Genomic DNA, 22,570 nt, shown 5'->3' with positions numbered 1-22,570 from the left:
GGCACGCTGCGTGGCCGGTGACTCGGCACGCCTCGTTAGACACTTAGTAGTATACCAAATTTCATCACTATCCGAGTTGTTAAAAAAATACGTGTTTCAAAGAAAATCTTTTATCTATTTTAGCAACATTGACATTGACCCTACTGACCTAATACCAATATTGAGGATGGCTTACTATCGGCTTCATTCACAAGTTTCATCAATATAATTATGTTATTCCTTACCAAAACTCTTCTTATAGTTACAGCGACCATGACCTTTACCCGAACATGATGTCATCCTATACAAAATCCTAAAGTGCATTTCGCATGAGTTCATCCCTATACATTTACTTTATCTAAATTTATTGAGCATAAACCATTCAATTATTAGTAATGGAAACCTTGACCCTTTTCATCCCAAGCTTTGTCTTCATAAAAGCTACATAGGCATTACAGTCAATCAATGCTAACTAAATATTTTGAGCGAAGCCATTTATTATATTTTTAGAAACCTGAGCAACCTTGACCCAACTATCCATCAATGAAAACTCGATTCATTGTGCAGAAACCATCTGTTGGACGCCCTCCACCAAACACATCCTTCCACCAAACACATACGCTCTTTCAACAACGTAACCCAGGGTTTAAACATCCAACCAATCCCATTCATACAATAATATCTTCCACTTTAATAGTAAGAACACACAAGAAATAACAATACAAAATATGAAGCTTTTATTTATATAAATTGCTTTAACACAATAACAGTCTACATATAGTGTATAAAACATTGGAATGAAAACAAAATACTAATTACCATTTGAATAATCCTGAAAACTAAATACAACACAGTATCAATTGCTACCTTACTAATCCAGAAAACAAAAACAAAACATTCCTGTATTAATTGCTATGTCAATAATCATGGAAACAAAAACAAACAATTCAGTATCAACTACTATATCAATAATCATGAGGAAAACATAAGAGTTAACAAGCTTTTTTTGTTTGAAAAAAGAGAACATTTTCCTGTTTTTCTCTACAAAACGTATGCATGCATGTAGTTTTATCAAAATTTCGCTAAACAATAATTCAATTTGCCCATTTAAAATCTAATGGTTTAAAATTAACCTATTATATTTAACTTTGTATTTCTTAAGAATAACATAAATATAAGTGATTTATCATCATTCAGTTGTTTAACCCTATGGATGTGAGATATAGATGAAATCCCCCTACAGAGCATTTGCACTCAATAAAGCCTGTACACAAATGAGTACAAAATAAACTCTACAAACATACAAACAGTACCTGAATTATTCGTAGTTGGTCTACATATTTAATAATCATGGTATATAACATTCAGCACAATTCCATAAATCTCAACCAATTCTTAAGGGGTAGGGTAGAATCTGAACCATTGTTTATAGAAATAGTGCATATGGTGTACAGAAAACACTATAAGAAAAATTTAATTTCAGCAACCTAATCTTATGTACATCTATGGCAGATAAGAATTTGTTTCCATAAAATCAAAGTCATATATAAATTAAAAACAAAACAAAAACAAAATTATTCAAACAGCATGCCTACAATGTGCTACATAACACTACAATCCTTCAAAAACCCAACAAATATCTACATGTATATGTCTTCTCCAAGATATGTTTGACTCATTACATGATATTTTTAACTATTATTTAGAACAGTAAAATTGCTAAATAACAAACAAGATAAAACCGAAATTTACAGCAGATCTACTGCTATACTTGTGATTAAATGGGTTATAATCACATTCTATAAAATGACCAGATTTTGACCAGACTCAATGTTTACAGACTTGTTTCTGAGTTTAGACTTGAAACTAAATCCCAGCATCTAAATGTCATAGTAAATTTCCTCCTTTCAAACCATTGATTCTGAAAATTGCTGAATATATATATATCACCAAATGATTAAAGAATGCTAGAGTATACATTCTTCCATGTTTTAGTGTTTTAGCTTTCTGAGTGTAGATTCAGATATGGAACTTACTTCAGACAATCTAAATCTCAACTCATTTTACCACATAATAATTGGAATATTAAGTTCTTTCAATTAACATATTCTATGAAATAATGCATTTTTTTAAAAAAGAAAAACAGAAAAAGATTTGACTAGACTTTATAGATTAGTTGCTAGATTTTCATCCCCACCTGCACCTCTTTTTTCCGCCACCACTTAAATTTTATTGACTGAAATAAAAATATTGAAACTAGGATCTGCGTATCGGTCTGGTCATGTTGGGGAACGGCTTTTATTTGTCTAGAAACACATGGTTATGGTCCCTTATGCAATACGAAAGAGCATTAACACATATTCAATGATGAAACAGTCCTTTAAGAAAAGAAAAAAATGTCACCCCCGCCATCCAAATTTTGTTTTTATATTGGCCATATTTTTTTCCTTTTATAAGGTGAAATGAGTTAAGATTGCGTTGAGCATTGTAGAGACATTGGGTCCTGGTCTTATAAGCAAAACAATACTGAGACAGACTGGACATTTTGAACAATACTGACTGCCTATGTGGAAATACTACTTTTGAAGTATTGTGAATAGTGACTCAATTTTTACATGTAATTATGAGAGTGCCACTGAATCCTTATTTGAGATTATTTTAGAGACAGAAACCATGTGTAAAATAGTGTGTTTAGCCAAAATACTGATGTATGCTTTAAATACACAGGAACACAAGAAATCATTCATTTTTGTTTCTTCAATATTTCCATGCATGCAGCTACAATGCATAAATTGAGGTCTTAGCACACATCAGATGTAACACCTTCTATTTCCAAATTAGCACCAACTTGTAGTAAGCCCGGTACATTTTATGTTTTCAATAAACACATATTGTAGTTCACTGAGTAATCATTTGCACAACAACCACATACAAGGCCTTAAAGAGTGAACACATTTTATGTTTAAACAGCATTTTTGTTTACTACAACATTCCAAGCGTTAATAACTTATGTTTAATTTTTATGTACTTCACAACATTGGCATAGATGCTATTATCAGAAAAAAAACAACTGAAATTTTCGTTTCATCATATTGTTGCTAATGGATATGGGCTCAAAGTGTCTAACATCCAAATTAGCTCCCTTTGATTTACAATAATCTTGAGCAATATTTACAACTGAACTGTACACATATATCATTGGCTTGCAACCATGCATTACTTTTTCTAGTTAAAAATGATCAGTTTAAATGTCTGCATAAATACACACTTTCTACGTAATAGAAAACATATTTCTAGAGAGTACCTACACCAGTCTGAAGATGAGGAAATCCCAACTTAAAGGCAGCCAGATTTATTGTAAAAATGCCCCTCCCCCCAAAAAAAAATAAAAAATTAAATTTGAAATTTCACTAAATTTCACAAACAAAAATATGTTAAGACATGGGGTATCAATTTCTGGCTCAGATTTAAAAAATCTATTTTTAGATATTTCTGGTAATAGAGCATACAGTTTATGTACATGAGCTATTTCCATTCTAATAATAGTACTAGGCAGTCCATAGTTTCAAAATGTGTAATTCTTGACCCTTTATTTTAAAATGATCTTTCAACGTAAGCATAGAATACTTTATCAAATATACAGTACAAAAAGTGTATAACTATTTTGTATTAAATAAGGTAGATAAAAGACATTGAGTTGAGTGCCTTTAAAAGTGGATACTCTCTTTTTTGTTGAGTTTTTGTACAAATAATCAATATAATTCAGTGCTCATGTGAAAGAAAAAACTACGACAATGAGATCACATTGAAACGTTTCAACAACACAAGTACTACAAATTAAGAAATAATTAACACAAGAGCTATACAAGTGGGTTCTCATGTTCGTCCATTTTTCTCAGCAGAGTTGGGGGATTAAGATGATGGTAACCTGATAAAAGAGCTATGGAATACATGTATTAACATTGGCAGCCTGTAAAGCTGCACTCTCAGAGATTGATTGCTTCGACAACTTTTTTTCATCTTGGAACGAGACAATTTATATGTATATTTCTGGAACCAGTAATATAAGACTGGTGACAAAAGAGAAGACAGCAATTTTCATATTTACATTTGAAAATTGATGTTTTATGGCTACAGAAAAATGAAAATTTTGGCAGTGTTTCAAATAATTGAGATCAGTTATATTGTGTGTTATCTTATATGACTGATTTTAAAATACTGATGCCAAAATCAGCTGATTCTGAGACAAAAAGTGAAAAAGTTGTCAAATTGGAAAATCTGTGAGAGTGCAGCTGTAAACAAAGCTACATATGGATCTCTTGAAATGTTATGGCCCGACCCAAGGTTTTTGCACAATGCCGCAAAGGCATAAGTAACATTTTTCCACAAAAAAACAGACAAGCTTACAACATATAGGTACAAAGAACATACATGTATGGCTCTTTTATAACTTTCAATTTGTTTTTATATGTTAACTCTTTGTGTTTTAAAGTATGAAGATACATTGTTAATAACTATGGCAAAAATAAACTACCCGGTATAAAATTCCAATACATTAAAAAACAACCTACGATATAGTGCTGCCAAAATATTTGCATGAAAAACAAACTGAATTTCAGTGATGAAGAAAAATATCAATCATTATTATTACATGTAAACACACAATGAGCGAGACATTAATAACTAGGACACTGAATGATATTTGAGTGCATTACATTCACAATATATATATTGTTATCTTTGTTATAGATTACTAAAGTACTAAAAGATATTTAGAATGCCTACTTATTCTACCAGTTGACTGATTCATTAAACTGAAATCAATAGCATATCGCTGAAGTAAAATACAAACATCTTTTAACTGTACACATATAGATTCCCAAAACATTTAACACATAATTTTGTATGCTATCAGATTTGTTTGATGTACACATGTTTTATCTTTATACGAAATCATGATATATATATACGTATATGTATGGATTATTTGTAATTCTCTCACAATCAGAAGAAACAATTCAGCACAAATAAGCAATACTAAAATGGTTATACAGTTAAAGACCATTCTGAGTTTGGTTGGTGGGCACCAAGCCATACAAGTGGGTTTTCTCCGAGCACTCTGAATTCCTCCACAGCACAAGGCCACACTATCATCAACAGGATTGACTGAGCATCAGTTAACAAATCTTTCTGTACATCAGTTGTACAATAAATAAAGTCTAAACTTAATACCATTATGGTTATAAACAATATTTGTAGCAACAGTTCATTTTGTCATTTTGTAGTTATTTAAATAAAGCATGTTTTTAAAACAATAATTATATACAGAAATTTAGGACAAAATACTTCAATATAACTTGCACTTTTTAAATCATCCCATAACACTTAAGTCTAAAATATATACAACTACAGATAAATGTGTCATCTTCGTAATGAGCTTAAGGCAAAATATCATATCAAGAATTTCAGTTAAATATTTAGTGAGTGTCACAGATGACATTAAAAGTCTAACTTGAAAAATCACCAACACTTTGTCTTAACTGACCAGTAATTATCTTAAGATTTGAAATACATATTATAACAAGAAATATTCACTTAGGATGATAAGATGGCCATCTAGCTAGCACATGGGGTGATGCATAGTAATAAAAGGCAGATTGTATAATTCATACAAGATCAAAGTTAAAAGCAGTAGAACAGTTTGTTATCTAGCAGAAAGCCTAATCATTTAATTTAGTTAAAAAATAATCCAACCAACATTAAGTACAGAGTAATCAATTCATAATTTCGAATCATAAAAGATGCATCAGTTTGAGTATTTACTGTGATAAAACATTTTTCTGCAATGCCATTTAATGAGGTAAGTTATCAACAATATATTTCCAATAATTAAATAACAAGCAGTCTCCATTTTAATACATAAAGGATATATGACATGAGTGGTCATTCAATACAGAATTTAATAAACAAGTTTTCTACATTTAATAAAAACAAAAATGTGCAAGTTGTTTTTATGAATTTTAGTAAAGTTTTTTTCATAAATTTCACATTGAATGGCAACAAATGGGATTTTATTTATATCATAAATAGTAATTCAATGATCAACAACATTGAAGCCTTCACATAATAGCACACACATTTTCAAATCCATTCATTTACGACGTCACATCAAAAGTGTTTACAGTAGTTATATCTAAAAAATATATAACAAAGTTATTTCATGGTTGCGATGCCATTTATAATACAAATGTATTTTCTATATACCTAGTATAAATCTGCAAGCAATTCATATTGAAAAATACATTTGTCCACATTAAAGCTTTTGCAATTCTGCCATATTCGACTCTGCGTCACATATTAACTATCACAGCGCCATGTTAAAATGACATCATAAAACAAAAAAGTTTATGTAATTTATTATGTAATAATGTCTCTTAAGTAATTTAAACCAGGATTATTGTACTTTTTGTGTTTTGATCCAAAGGTCGTTTTCAACTCTCCTGAAGGCTATTACATTTAAAGACCTTAGTCGTAACTTAAATAATCTTAAATCTGTATAAAGTCACTAATAGCAATACGTCGTTGTTTTTTTATTATTTTCTGAACTTTGTGTTCATTTTTAATACTGGCTTTAGTCCAGTTCACTCAAATATGTAGCAAATTAAGCAAACTATCGACACTTATTTGATTTCAATTTACGACCAAAAACAAGTATGATTTTAATTGAAACGGCCCACTCCATTTATGCAGATTTTGATTTCATAAGGAACTTATCGAAATCTACAAATATTCCCTCAAGTTGAATACAATCACCTGTATGAAAACTCTATTGAATTTGCCAATGCATGATAATTTCAATCTAGTCTAATATAATCTTGGCAAAGTTTCACAAAAAAACCTTGAGAGTGCCATCATAAACTAAGCGAGGACTTTTCGGCAACATGACATTCAGGCGGGAAAATATTTCTAGTCTTACATTCTTTTCCTTGAACTTGGCCCCTAACCTTACCACTAATACATAAATGGTCCCATTTGCCCTGAACCTTAAAAAACCTCAACTTCAAAATGTGGGGAGATCTTAAGGAATACAGTATTGGGAGTTTTTCATTACAAAAGTTAAGAAAAAACTTCATTAAAATTTATATAGAAATCACAATATTCACAAAAATATAATAATCACCCTTTTTAATTATTTTGTTTACATTATTTCATATAGTGAAATTTCTCAATTGTTTACTTCAAACAAATCAAATATCTAAGGCAAGTAAACATTTACTACAATAATAATGCAATTCAATTCTCGCCTTTATCCATAGAATTTATATACACCGTAAACTCTTCTACAGCAACAAAACAACGACCCGTAACAAACATGAAACAATACATGACACATCTTGCATACATTATTAACAACGTTATATCTAAAAAAAGTCCATGACTTCTTTAGAAATAGCCTCATGATTAAAATGATACACCAAATATAATCGTATAATAATAATGTACCTGAAGTTGTGAACATAAAGTAGTAGATTTTGTATGTGCAGTAGATGGAGTGAAAAAATATTAAACAAGAGCTGTCGCTTTGACTTAGAAGTAAATACAATAACAATGTAATATTACCAAGTTTGGTCTATTTATGTCAAATCTAACTAAAATTATTCAATACATAAGGTGACTTTGATGCTGCCCTCCCACCACCCGAAAAATGACGCAAGTCATTCAAATAACTTGATTTCCCATTATGAAAATGTGGTAAAGAATATATAAATATGCCTTTCAAAAGAAATTAAAATAAAATTTAAAAAAAATCAAAAAAAAATCAAGAGCCATATAGAACAGCCTTCCTAGTTTTCCCTTAGTAAAAATATGGTTAAGATTGTAAAAATGTCAAAAGAAATTTAGAAAAAAAAAATATATATATATTCAAGGGACATAATTTGTATTTAGGGTTAAAATGGAGTTGTGTTTCTTGTTGTAAGATGGTCGTAAATAATTTTGAATTTTATTAAGTGCATTGAATGAAAGGTATAGAAGTTTTTTTTTATTAAAATCCCAACTTGCCCTTAATTTTTACTTGCCTAAAACTTTAACCTAAGTCAATCAGGGGCCATAACTTGTATTAAGGATATGGAGTTATGTAACCTCATTGGGTGATGGTCCTGAACATTTGTGTAAAGTATTAAGTCAATTGAATGAAGGGTATTGGAGTTTTAAGTGAAAATCCCAACTTGCCCTAAAACTTTAACCTGCCCTAAAACTTTAACCGAAGTCAATTAGGGGCCATAACTTGTATTAAAAATAATATGGAGTTATGTAACCTTATTGTGTGATGGTCCTGAACAACTGTGTGAAGTATTAAGTCAATTGAACAAAGGGTATAGAAGTTATTAATAAAACCTAACCTGCCCTTAAACTTTAACCTAAGTTCCATAGTCAATCAGGGGCCATAATCTGTGTAAAGAATAATATGGAGTTATCTAACCTCATCATGTGATGGCCATGAACAACTGTGTGAAGTATTAAGTCAATTGAATGAAGGGTATTGGACTTATAAGTGAAAATCCCAACTTGCCCTAAAACTTTAACCGGACACCGACAATTTTTTTGTTTAAATTGATTGCAATTAAAACAAGAGCTGTCACAGAGACAGTGAACTTGACTATTCTGTCGCTTATAAGTTTAAGGATAGCAAAGTTTTGATGAAACATACATGGACCACTATAAAATTTGGTGACATGCAAAACCTTAACCAGAAATTCTAGTCACATAACAAAGGCCCATCATTTGAATTATATGCAAAATAAAAAAAGCTTAGTTCAATAAGAAAATCCCATATTTATTATCAAAACACTGTTGTAAACCTAACTCCATTAATTAAGTAGGTTAGATAGTTGGAAACTCATATCTATTGTTTCAATGCATAACATGATATATTTGCTGAGATAATGACTTAAAGATGCTTACATGCAAAACCCTAACCACGACAGTGGAGTTAGGGTGAGTAGTATATATCTCTTTATTTTTTTTTAAAGTCGAGCTAAAGACCAGATTGCCTCAGATACCACATTTTTTCTCCAGTAAACAAGGGGCATAATTGACCAATTATTAAAGCAAGAGTTATGTGCCTTGCCATACACATGTGTATCTTCCTGGCAACATGGGTACAATGTTGCGTTGGAATATCTTTAATGTTTTTTGAGTTAGGGTCGCTTTTTTGCACACAAACACAGACAGCAATAATAACACCAGGGCTACGACAATACCTCAACTGTTGTGGCTTGAAAAACAGACAAACTATAAATGTAAAAAGGAAGATACAACATCAATTTGATTTCTTAATCTGCTGCTTGCAGACACATTGAGAATATAACAGTGCAAAATTGATATGGTTTAAAAAAACATTAACAAGATGCTAATTGTTAACAATTTAAAGAAATGTGTTAAATTCCTATTAGATAAAAAAACAAACTATACAGCTATTTTCTTATGGGAGCTTGTTTTAAAGAACAGAGCTTGTTTGAAATAATAGATTTTAGTTGTATTCTGATATTATCAGAGTTGAATATCTTATTTCTTTTTATATAAATTTGCTTGATAGAAATAATATCAGTCTTAGAACACAGAGTTACAAAAAGGCTGGGGAAATGAAAATAATTCTACATTTGGGATGTTCCAACAATGCAAGGATATATCATTTTTTGTTAAAAGTTAAAAACTAAAATTCCTTATTGCAAAAGATGCCCCTATTCGACAAAATAACAATATTTGCTTAACAATCACATAACTAATAGCCCAGTCTGAATCTCCCACTGCCTTGAGTTTCCTTCACATTATGCGTCACCCCCAGCTTCGACTTTACTTACAAGGGGAGTGAACTCCCCTAAGTTCCGACCATCCTCATCGAAATCTGCACTATGACATGACGTCGGTCTCCCACAATTAGCTTCCCGATCCCCAACAACCCCCTCCGCCCCATCACCACTTCTAGTTCTGTCGCCATTTCTGACTTCCAAACTGTCATCAGCTTTACTCACATCAGCCTTTTTATTTTCACCTTTCTCATCAAAATTTTCCTGATTTTCATTCAGTCTAGTTCTTAATTCCATCATATTTGTGTTCTCTAAAGAATCTGGCTCTTGCCTATCTGAGTGCGGGAAACTCCAATTAGAATCTTTACTATCACTCCGTTTCAATCCCGAGATGTCGTTTCTACTAGATAACGGTGTCCAATTACTTGTATACGATGGCTTTTTCGGTTCAAATTCTCTGTCTGCTTTTTCATTCTCCGTGTGAATCTCGACTGATGTATCATTCTCGGTACTATTGTGGCTACATTGATTTATCTTCGACAGATGACTCCATTCGCTAGCAAAGGCTTCTTCTTCCTGCATGCTGTTCAATTCATTTCGACCCATTAGTGTAGCTCGTCTCGCAACAATGTAGTGGGCTCGTTTGATACGCAGGAAGAGCAAGCTGTCAACAGCCTTGACGGAGAAATCAGGAATGTATGGCTCCATCTTTATGTAGATTGAGTCGCTGTTACTGCTTGGGTTCAGGATCTGGTTACTCACTTCTGCAAGAGAAAATAGTTACATATTTTATCATCTTATTTTGAAATTGAGAAACCATCCAATGTACGACACAAATCAATATTCCTCATATCAATATTTTCAAATCTTTTGCACTATTAGAAGTGCTGATGATCTTGTCTTAAATTATGTTTGGTCAAAAATCAAAACTGATCATCAAAACTATTTGGATAAGCAATTTCGATTAATGTGTTTGATCATATAATTGAAATAAGAAATCCATTATTTAATATTTTGGTGTCGGAAAATATGCCTCATGAAACATTTTTAAAGTGCATGTTACCTTCTATCCGGAACAATGAATAAATGAGAAAATTCTGTCTGACATTGTGCAGAAACATATATATACCGGAAATGTCTGTTGAGTTTAATTTATTTAAATTGAGAAATAATGTTTTCACGTGATAACCTTTGAGATTTGTGGGTTAATACCAGACAGAAGAAAAATGTACAGTTGTTCCACTGAATGTAACCTACCCCGGTACTTTCAGAAAAAACAACAACATAGGACGATATAATTCAAGGTCTATGAAATTAATTATCGACAACCTTTGAGGTAAATGATCAATTTTTAAACAATAACCATTAATATTAATAATCCCTTATTATAGCGCTTCAGGGACCAACAGCAATGTGATTCTCTGATACCAATGGTTACACAGTGAGGGAATGAATATCAGTGAAATTAGACATCTAAATGGGACATAAAAGAATTCAGCTTTTAGGTTATAAAAATTTATTCTAGCTTGATTGTGATAAAAGCTGTTATAAAATCACTTTAGACCCTGGTTTTAAGGCAGAAGCTAGTACTAAGTGTTTTTTGAGAGGCCATAAGAAAGTACCTAAGGGACTTTGGTGAGAGTAAAATACCAACATTTGTACATGTACATGATCATTTAGCATTTATCTTAAAATCGTATGTCATATAAATCAATAAATCATACTAAGAGCATTGAGTCCATAGTAAGTGAAGGGTCCGCCTTGGAAGACAAGCTGCTCTCGGCCAATGCTGACCTCCACGTGACCTGAAATATAACCAGTTAATCAAATTCTTAATTAAAACTTGACACCAATGTAAAAAAAAATTGCGCAAACTGAAGAGACAATATCCCAATAGCAAACAGATTCTGTTACTAGGTGATATGAATTTGATATGAAAATCAGCAATATTATCTATATATGTCATCCAGTTCGGCTAGGAAGTAAAGTTGTAACTTGTCACATGATGTTTAAAGGAAGAGATTCTTGTGAAATGACTCAAGAATAACATTCGACTAAGAGCTGAGAGTTTCCAGCTAGTGGCCCAGCAATAAGTAGTTCCTATTGTAAACATTTCTTGCAGCCACATTTATTATTAATGGGCAATAATTTTTATATTTTGTTCAAAGTTATTTGTATTATGTCTTCAATTGACCCCCCCCCCCCCCAACTTTTTAGTTGTTTTTTACCCACAGCAATATAAGAACAACAAGAGCTGTCACAGAGACATGGCGCTCGACTATTCCGCCACTTTTCAGTGTAATGATTGAAAAGTTTTGGCGAAACATGCATGGATCACTGCAAATTAGATTGGATATCAATGGAATACATGATGTTCTTTGCTGAGATATTAACATAAAGTGGTTACCGGTACATGCAAAATTTTAACCAGAATTTCTCAGTCCAATGATCAAGGGCCATTATTTGCAAAATACATTTATCTAACTTGGTGATTCAAGTAGGGTGGGTGGTTGAATACCATTGTATTAAGTCTCAATGCAATACATCAAGTAGTTGCTGAGATACTAACCAATATGTGCTTACATGCAAAACCTTAACCAGAATTTCTAAGTCAATTAATAGAGGCCCATTATTTGCATTATATTAAAAAAGTGTCATCAAACTTCATTAATCTAGTAGGTTAGATTGTTGGGAATACATATCCAAACTTTCAATGCAATACATCAAGTAGCTACCGAGATATTAACCTATAGCTACCGAGATATTAACCTATGTGTGCTTACTTGCAAAACCTTAACCAAGGTGTGACGCCGACACTTGGGTGTGTACCGTAGCATAGCTCTCCTTATTCTTTAAATAGTCAAGCTAAAAAATCCATGCTGTACAACACTGTATACTGCAGAATGAGAAGAAAGTTTTCCACTAGCAAGCCTTCTAGTACAGATATGGCTCCTTATAGTAAAGTATAAAGCTATAAGTGGAAGCTCCATGATAAACTTTCCATTTATAATACTATATATACTGTATTATAATACTCTCATATTTTTAAATCCCTTAATCCTTGCAAATAAAGAACAGAGTAATCTGCGGGCACGCCCTCCCAGTACAGTTAGTGGTCCTTGTGGTACAATATATTATTTATCACATACCTTGCAGTATAAGTACAAAGTAATCTGCGGGCACGCCCTCTCGGTACAGGTAGTGTTCCTTGTGACTCTGGGGGTTCAGCTCCACGACAATGTTCTGCTTGATCAACTTCTTCAGAATGTTCTCTGATATGTACTTCTCCAAGAACAGTTCCACAGCTGCAATGGAAAATATAAACATTCAATTTATGCATACAATAAAAGAACTTTCCAGTTTTATAGGGTAAGATTCTAGCTACTGAGCTATAAAAGAGTCCTGCATCATTTCCTTTGTAGTAAAACCCCTGATAAACTGCCCTCATGAGACTAGCATTGGCACCCTCTGACTTCATAGAGTTTAATGCATAATTTTCAAATTCTTCACAGTCCTATGCACCTATTTTACCCGTAGCACCCTGCCCCTTTTTAAAGCCTGGCTAAAATACAAATAGGGTAAGACCGTGATGGAAAATCATTAAAATTTCAAAATATCACGGGAATTATTTTATTTTGCCAAAAAACGTTAGTGACTCAATTGAAATTTGGATAAAATTTGCCTTGTCTTTACAAATTTCTTATCAAATAAGTATTTGTCAGTTACTGTTCAAGTGTTTCATCAGCATGATATAATAATAAATAAACTCAATTTAAACATGTTTCATCTTTTACAAGATCGCTTAAATAACTATTAATCAGTTCAAGTCTTGAAACAAGAACCACTTGTGTGAATGCAAATACATATATAAATGCACATTTAATTCCATGTATTATTTGCAATATTTGAAAAGATGCATGGGATAAACACCTTACTAATAAACATTAAATCAGTTGAAATAACTGCAAGAAAATACAAGAGCATCAAATTGGTCAGTAAAAGTCATCTAAATATTTCTCGCTGTCTGACAGTCATTTATTCGCTAAACTTCAGCTGTCCGAAAAAGCAATCACATAATTACCAGTTACCAGCAGTAGCAGGACTCCTCATATAGGTGCTATACAGCAATCAATATAGCGAGGAAAGGCCAGCTATCAGTGGCAGTCAATACATTACAGACTTTCCCCTTTCGGCCAAAGTTAGACCAACTTATTTATTGGTTTCTATAATCAGTGTCTGGTTTTGAATTCCAGGTTTAATTGCACCAGTCTGAGCAGACAGATATTTGAAACACAGGCCACTTATTCCTGTAATAAAGCCAGAATCACACACTCCCAGTACATGCAAATATCTGTCCGGTACAGTCTCAACAAATGGGAGCAATTTTGGAAGAGTTTTTCTTTGGGCCCGTGGCATCTTGCGCAGACTAGCAAGTATTACAGAAGTGCAATTTGATCAAGTGCTGTAAAGTGCTGAACTTCTATGCAACTGACACAGCCTTGATTCATACATGCACATGACTTTGATTTTTCAAAATTTACAATCTGATAGCCGTCAAAAAAATTCAAAGCCTTGATCTGACATGACAAAACATGAGTTCCATGATTGAAGGTGAGCATGTATCTTGCCCTCAATACTGGAATGCTTCACTTTGAATGTTAAAAATAATGATTCTTTGTTGTCATGTTTTTGACATTCATTCAGTTGTGCGAAAATTGTATGGTATTATTTACCATTTTCAATATACCCGGTACTGTATTGATATAGGTTAAGATTCACCTATTTACAAATCGAGGGGGTGAAAGTGAAAAGGTTCTATCTGCTTCTTTATTTAATGTCACTTAGAACCTTTTCACATTCACCCCTTATTAATGCAAACTATGATATCAGACCATTTTAAAATGGGATGGGAGAAGGCGGGAGGCAAGATTTATACCCATATTCACATATAGATGTAAAATATTCATATATATCTTACATGCAGACAGATACTGGAACGCAGCGACGGACATCTGGGGAGTGATCACCTGCTGGTTATCGTCATGGGACTGTATGAATGAGCTGAAGTCCTGCCGAGGAAGCTTACGCGGGATTTTCTTGCTGTTGTCACCTGAAATATGTAACATACATTTTTTTGTCACATGATCAGAAAGCAGCTGTTTCATAGATATCAATGGTAATGTAATACATAATGTATTATGAACATCAGCTTCAAGTTTCAAGTTAACCTAATGTTAATATTTATCAGTTAAACTCAGGGCCACATAAAGCTGTAAAGGTCGTATAATGCTTAAGATCATAAATTTCCAGGTGACATCCTTGCCCATAATGGTTAAGTTAATAAATATTTCATGTTTGTTGTTTAAAAAAAACATGTATGCTAAAAATTACATACATACATGTACACACTTTACATACTTGACAACTAAAACCTTAAATTGCTTCAATTAAAAACACAATGTCTATCTATTCCTGTCAAGTTTATCATATTTAAGTGTTTCAAAGCCTGATGCAATTTGCCCTTTTCATCCCTTGCATCCTGCCCCATTTTCTCGAAGCTCTTAAGGATAAAAGATCTAAAGTACATGTAGCTTATTTCAACAAGACGAAATAAATACTTAAATTTGATTTTGATAAATGAAAAATATATTTTTAAGTATCATTAAGATAAATTCCTATTAAAAGTATAAAAAAAAATCTAAAAACAAAAGTAGTGAGCTTTAGAGTTGAATCCTGTTATAAAAGACTTAAAAAGTTTCAAGAAATTGGGGCCAATTCTCAAATGTAAATCAGGCAAATTAAACCTGGAACCTTGCCTGGAATAGACTTCTAGCAGTCAGTTGTGCATTAATAATTTATTTGTTACCTAAATGTTATACCATCCTTCATTGGTAAGTGCATTCAGTATGTAACATTAAAGTCAGAAGTATAAGTCATAAATAATCATCCTCTGTAAATTGATTGTTAACTTATGGTAAATATCTATTAATGTATGGTCTCCTGGCTATAAAGGCAACGTTAAGTCGTGTTAATAATGGAAATATTGTGACTCTTGAGTTCAATCAGTTCCGAAAGCCCTTTGACATGCAAGAAGAGTCAGGCAATTATAACAGAGAAAACCCTGGTCTTTGACTGGCAAGGAGAGCCAGTTTCTCTAGAGATGAGTGGATGTTTTTGTTCAGTCTTTTACCAGCTTGAAACCATCTACAATTTCACATGTAACTAACTTTCATACTATTTTTCTAATTAAGAAACTGTGTGAATATTGCATGGTAAATCAGAACAACGATAAACTGTGAATTTGTATTTTGCATATTCAGACTCTCGTGCAGTCTCACATACAGGGACTCTTGAGAAGCTACCATACATGTACATGACATTGCATGCAGGGATAATTCCTGTAAGGATTTTCACGCTTTCTCGCATAAAAATCAGCTAAATGGTAAAGAAAATGTGATATATTCTCACACTCCTTCTTAGTCTGTGTATTGTATGCCTTTTTGCTTTTGCAGTTCATCGAATTAGAGCGCCGTTCTCGCCTATGGACGCTCATGTTGTTTTTTGAATAACAGCGTTGCTGTCAACTAACGTTTGCCAGTGCGGTATGAATATTTTTTCACCTACCCACTTGTTTTCAAGACTATTTGCAACCCAAAATAGTTTTGTTAATGCAGTTTTGAATCTGCATTTAATAAGTGTCTACAATATTGGAAGCGTTCCGAAAACCTCATAAAATGTCAGGTCAGAAAATGTTCTTTTATCACTGCATTGTCTATTTCTTACTAAAAATTTCACTGAGACTAAAATTCTCTCACCTATTTTCGACAAATTGGACAATTCTCTCATTGAAAATCTGACATAGAATTCACCCTGTGCCTTTTTCATAGCTATTTATGATGTATTGGTATGCCTTATTTCATTTAAATGCACTGATGTTTTGTTTTTAAGTCAGCTCGGATTGAAAGACTACACTGTAGTAAAAATGTATATATATACTTTGTAGAACTATTTCTCTTAAGAGCAGTCTGGTATCCTTCTGATTAGTAAAAGGGTTCATGATTTTCTATTTCTATTCTTAGGAAGTCACTTGTGGATACACAAGCCTAATTTCTTATAAAAGTGCTTTTGAACTGCCCTGCCTTATAACAATCAGAATTTCAGCAAGCACGGAAAATAGTAAGAGTGCAGGGCTTGGAGGCTACTGAGCTTATTTTGCCCGATGAATGACAGACTATAAGGAGGAAATAAATTGCTTGTAAAATCAATCTTTGGCAAGTCTTCATTGTCTCAGCTTAGTCCCTGAGCAGAGAGAGACCTAGTAGCCAATATCTTAAATATGTGGAAACTGCGACCCTCAAACGACAGCATTGATTTATATGATAACAAGTTGCTGACCAAAATATTGAGAAAGTAATTTGCTCTTTTCTATTATTTATAATGAATATGCCACTCACTGATAGAATAAGCATTTTTTCCGGGCTGGAGGGGCAGGGGTATAAGACAGGGACAAGGTGGAAGATACTGTACTTATGATGTAGTTACTTCCCTAACAAATGTATACCAAAAAGTACGGTATGTACTGAAAAAAGCCATGTCTTGATTTACCAGTAAGTTTAATTGATAGATAACAACTTCAAGATACATGCTTTAAATAAGGACACCCTATCTAAACTTTTAACTGCAATGATAAATTATGTATACAAGATAAACAAGAAAAACAAGAAAAAATTAATGTAGATGTTTTTCTTAAGTATCTGATTAAACTTTACTGCTGTTAAACATTCTTTGTCTTTTTGTACTTGGTCTTATAATAGAGAACTACTTAGTTGAATTTGTGTTTTACATAAATGCAAAATAAGTGCTTAATAAATTATTACATGTAGCTGTCATACAACAGACTTCAACATTTATCTTTCTCTTCTTAAATGTCTGTATGTCAGAAAACTGACAAATTATTCATCAATTTACCTCTTTTGACAGGTTAATGCTAATTATACAGACACCAGCAGTAAGATTACATGCATGTTATTTAATAAAATAATATATGGATACATTAGAATAATGCTATTTTCGGCTAAGTTAAAAAAATTAACAAATATACTATTTTCTGGGTTTAAGAGACAATTTGCCAAAAAAGCACACTTGTACACCTTTGGGTTAGAAAGAGGGGTTATTACAGTATAATACTGTAAAGATAAAGAGGGCCACATTATCACCGCACCTATATCATACAATCTGCAATATGAAATGGCATTTCTGAGAAGTTATTATACATGTATCTATTATAAAGCTCATGTCCTTATTTGTAAATTGAGGCAATCTGTATGATTCTACAATTAATATGATCAATTTAATTAAATTAATGTGACCTTTACTCAATATCTAACTGACATGCCTACTCATGCGCTCGTAAATAAGTTTCTCCCAATATTAGTTTTTTTGTTTATGCGTGTTTAATCTTGTATGGCAGATTCTTTAGCCTTACAAACATTCTGATCTCCGTATATAAATGAGAATATTCAATGTTCTATTTTTGGAACAAACATTTTAATTATGTACATAAATTGAATTTTTTTTTTTATAATATGTAATTGCGAAATGAGACTTGACTGCACTGTGTAGGTGTACTGTACATGTAACCACCCCACTTAATGACTCACACTACCACTTAAAGGGTGTGTGTCTTAAGCCAACCACTTCAGTCAAATCTTTGTAGCTAGCACTCCTAATAAAACAATAAACTTGAGTACATGAGTGTTTACTGTTTCAGTATATTTGTACCATGTTTATACTCACTATACAGATGAAACTTTCAAATGTGATGATTATGGTACTGTACCTACAATAGCATAGACCCGTATATGTGATCTAGTACGGCCATGCCTGAATGCTTAAGGCATTGTTTAATGCTTGATGCTGTCAATGAGACTGAAGTTCAATTTTGATAAGTGCTTCGCTGTGTATTAATAAATAACAAAGTACATACATGTACTTACACAATGTATCGGTTTCATCGATGATTTCTGACTGTATGATTTCTTCGATAACATCTTCGAGGGTGACAACTCCAAGCGTCTCGTAGTACGGGTCCCCATCTCCCTCATTGTTCACCTTGCGCACGATGCCCATATGGGAGTGACCTGAATAATGTACAACGGCACACATGCACTGATGATTACATGTACTTCATTTTGAATACACGTATGACCACTGGTACAGGGAAGAAAGAAACCAAGCATGGTTGGCACTAAGGAGTCCTAGGACCATGATTCCAGGTACCACGACTCGTTTCAGACTCCGAGTCCGGTGCGAATTTGCAAAACCTCTATTTCATTGTACTTTTCTTTATACATGAGTTTTGATGATAAAATTCGCTGATTTTTTAATTTAATAAAAGTGATTTTTCTGAGTCTGAGTCCAGCCTTGTACGTGAGACTGTTTGTTGGCCATGATGGCCCCAGACCTGGGTCCCTATTCCAACAGATCAATATTTGAGAGAGTCAGCCTGACTCCAACTTCTATAATTATGTACCCAATCACCCTGAAACACTCTAATATCTACCCACAAACATGTACATTAAAATGATGATGAAATAGGTGTCTCCAAAAAGTTTGTCCTAGGTTAAGAAAATGTTAAATCTAAATGCACCTTTACAAGATATGAAGCAAATCATTCATTGATCTGCAATTGATTGCAGATACAAATCAATGGCAGTTTATGCATTCATATCAATGTAAACAAATGATTGTACCGACAGCAAAAATGTTTAAATTTATTCTATACCAGTAAATAAAATTAGAACCCAGACTGTGTAACATTTTAGAACTTCAAATGTCACTTCATGGGAAAAAGAAGATACAATTAATTCTCATGATTTTATTTGGAAATGAACATTGCTCAGTAGTGTAACATTCCAGAAGCTTCTAGTAAATAGATTAAGCAGCTTCAAGGCCAACCAAGAATAGAACATAACAAATTGATTCAATAGTTTCAAATTTCACCAAAACACTGAATGCCAACCAAAGATAGACTATTACCAATTGATTGAACTGTTTCATATTTCACTAAAACACAGAACATTAAGAAAGGTAAACCTTTATTTGAGTATAGACTATTATTAATTGATTCCACAGTTTAATATTTCACCAAACCACACAGACAAGACTAAAATATTTATATTTATAACGAAGTCTAACCTTACATGCAGGTTTTGGAATTTCTGTAATTTGGGAGTTCTTATTAGCAGTGATTTTTTTTTTTAAATATACCACCTGTGCCTTGCAAATTGTGAAAAAAGTCCAGATTGGGAAAAATACACAGAAAGATCAAAATAGCAAATATAATGGCAAATATACATGTTTTCACCTTCTTATGCATATATTATGCTGCGAAAGAGTTAGTCTTGTCAAGATTTTGTTTATTTTTCAAGAAATTCACTGCTTTTTTATTCACTAACATAATCTGCATTTATCAAATTGGGAAAAATGGACATTTTCAAGCAAGGGGAAACAGCCTTTAGAAGGCAGTAAATTGCACAAAACACACACTGATAAGTAGTTGAACATGCTTTTCTATCTCAGGACTAATTATGTTTAAATTAAACAGACATATGGCACATATTCTGAACACTTTCACCATACATAATTACATGTACACCATATATATCATTCACATAACAAGCTATCAAAACTGCATGATTTGCATTCTTTGAATGTGTTGAAATAGTGCCGATTCTTTAATTTTAAAAGAAATCTGCCTTTCTTTACTGACACATCAGACCGTTTAACCAAGATTCCAAAGGAATATTACAAAACTTAAATGTAACCAGAAACAGAACACACAGAATTGAGCACTCTGGAATCCTTTTCGTCTTTTTTATTATAACTTTCAACACTAATACACTACATTTTGATTCATGTTAAATGTGTTCAACTTCTGTATCACAGAAAAATTATATTTCACATATATATCAGGGCAAGTACATGTACATAACTTACAACTCTGGCTACAGAGAAATTGAAGGGTGCTGCTAGTAATAAATACTGTCAACTAAATATTTCTTGTGTTTTGATTAAAACTTATATGATTATAAATTTATGCAAACATCAACTTTACATTAATTATTTGGCAGATGAAACCACTGACCTATAATATTTATAAGTTTGTGATGATACTGATATAATGGTAACTGCAGTGGATAGCATACATGTATGCACATCGTGTATGATCTACAAGTCTGTATTGCCAGAAGAGCATTTTAGAATCTCGACCATGACCAGCCTGATTGAAACAAACACACTCCAACTTTGTTTATTCAATAAATGTCATCCTTGACAAGCAGTGGGAAAAAATGTTACTTAATATATATGTATGAGAAGCTTAACTACTTTTAGACTATTAAATAGTGAATACCTTGTCTGAAGTCCTGAAGCATCTGGTCAAGCTTGTGGTCATCAAACACGAACAGAAGATGGTGCTGGTAGTACTTGCACACTGTCTTCAGGGGCGTATTATCATCGGGGTCTATCAGAGCCAGATCTTTGATGTTTAGTAAAGCAACAACATTTCCCTTGTCATTGTCAAATACAGGTATTCTACTGTAGCCTTTTTTCATAATTTCTGACATTGTGTCGAAATTCAGAATGTGATTATAGTCGAGCATAAACACATCTTCAATTGGAGTCATAATATCCGCAACTCTCTTCTTAGTCAATTCCAAAGCTCCAGAAATGATAGCAACTTCACCATCATCTAGTGCACTGAAGTCTTTAGTCACTCTTACCAATTCTTGTAATTTTTCACGATTGTAAACTTGTCCTATTTCTTCACCAAGAATCTTATCTAACAACAAGCTGATCGGAAAAGATAGCGGAAAAGTTAAGATCATAAAGAAGTAGGTGATAAATCTAGTTCTTGCACCAACTGCTAAGCCATGTCTTGAACATATTGCCTGTGGAACAATTTCACCAAACACAACAATAAAAGCTGTTGCCGCTATAACAGCTACGAGACCGTTTGAAATGTTATCCAACAGAATGGTTAAACTGTTGTTGACAAGAACATTTCCAAGTAGAAGAGTGCATAACAAAAAGTTGCCACGTTTTCGAAGAGGGGATATAACTTTAGCAAATTTTTTCTCTTGATGATCTCCACATTTTTCGATGATTTGCAATTCTGTCTTGTCCAAAGACATTAATCCCAAATTCAATCCACTGAAAAGACCTGACAAACACAACAAAACGGTGATAAATATCATCTGTAGCCATACTGGCATAAATGTTGACGATACCTTTACTACAGAAAATTTAACAAATGGATCATCACCCTGGTGAATCCAGGAAGTATCCTCTCCTTGAACTTGCTTAATACAGATAAAGTAATAACTCCCTTTCTCTAACACTGGTAGAGTCACTTTAGCCTTAACTTTATTCGTAATATTCAATCCACCAGTATCAACATGAAATGTTTCACTTATATCACCATCATCTTCACAGTGCTCGCCTCGTAGTAGGTTGTTTAAGGTGAACGCGACCTCAGTATTCGAGGAAAAATTTCGTCCAACAAAAAGGACCTCTTGCTCGGTATCGGCCGGTAGGATGACCGATCCTTTTGAGTCTCTTTGACTCTCAGATGAAAGCGTTGCCATTGCGTCAACTTCTGCGAGTGGCACATCCGCAAAAACGCTACAAAATGTAAATATTGCGACCGCAAAACATAAACAATATCGGTAGTGTTCAGCCATTTCTCTTAAGTTGGTGACGTGAAATAATTCTGTGTTGTG

General features: G+C 32.9%; 1 protein-coding gene across 1 annotated transcript; it reads right to left on the bottom strand.

Moving 5' to 3' along the window:
- Positions 1-701: 701 nt before the first annotated feature.
- LOC128211530 (unextended protein-like) lies at positions 702-22,549 on the bottom strand. Its single transcript, XM_052916428.1, has 6 exons — positions 21,202-22,549; positions 18,785-18,928; positions 14,767-14,898; positions 12,938-13,093; positions 11,513-11,593; positions 702-10,552 (listed from the first exon to the last, which is right to left on the bottom strand). Exons 1-6 carry the CDS (start codon positions 22,529-22,531, stop codon positions 9,810-9,812), a joined length of 2,586 nt encoding a protein of 861 aa, XP_052772388.1. The 5' UTR covers positions 22,532-22,549; the 3' UTR covers positions 702-9,809.
- Between the last annotated feature and the right edge of the window lie 21 nt (positions 22,550-22,570).

The sequence above is a fragment of the Mya arenaria genome, chromosome 12 (genome assembly GCF_026914265.1).
Source record: "Mya arenaria isolate MELC-2E11 chromosome 12, ASM2691426v1".
Taxonomy (NCBI): domain Eukaryota; kingdom Metazoa; phylum Mollusca; class Bivalvia; order Myida; family Myidae; genus Mya; species Mya arenaria.
This window is presented reverse-complemented; position numbering and strand designations above follow the sequence as displayed.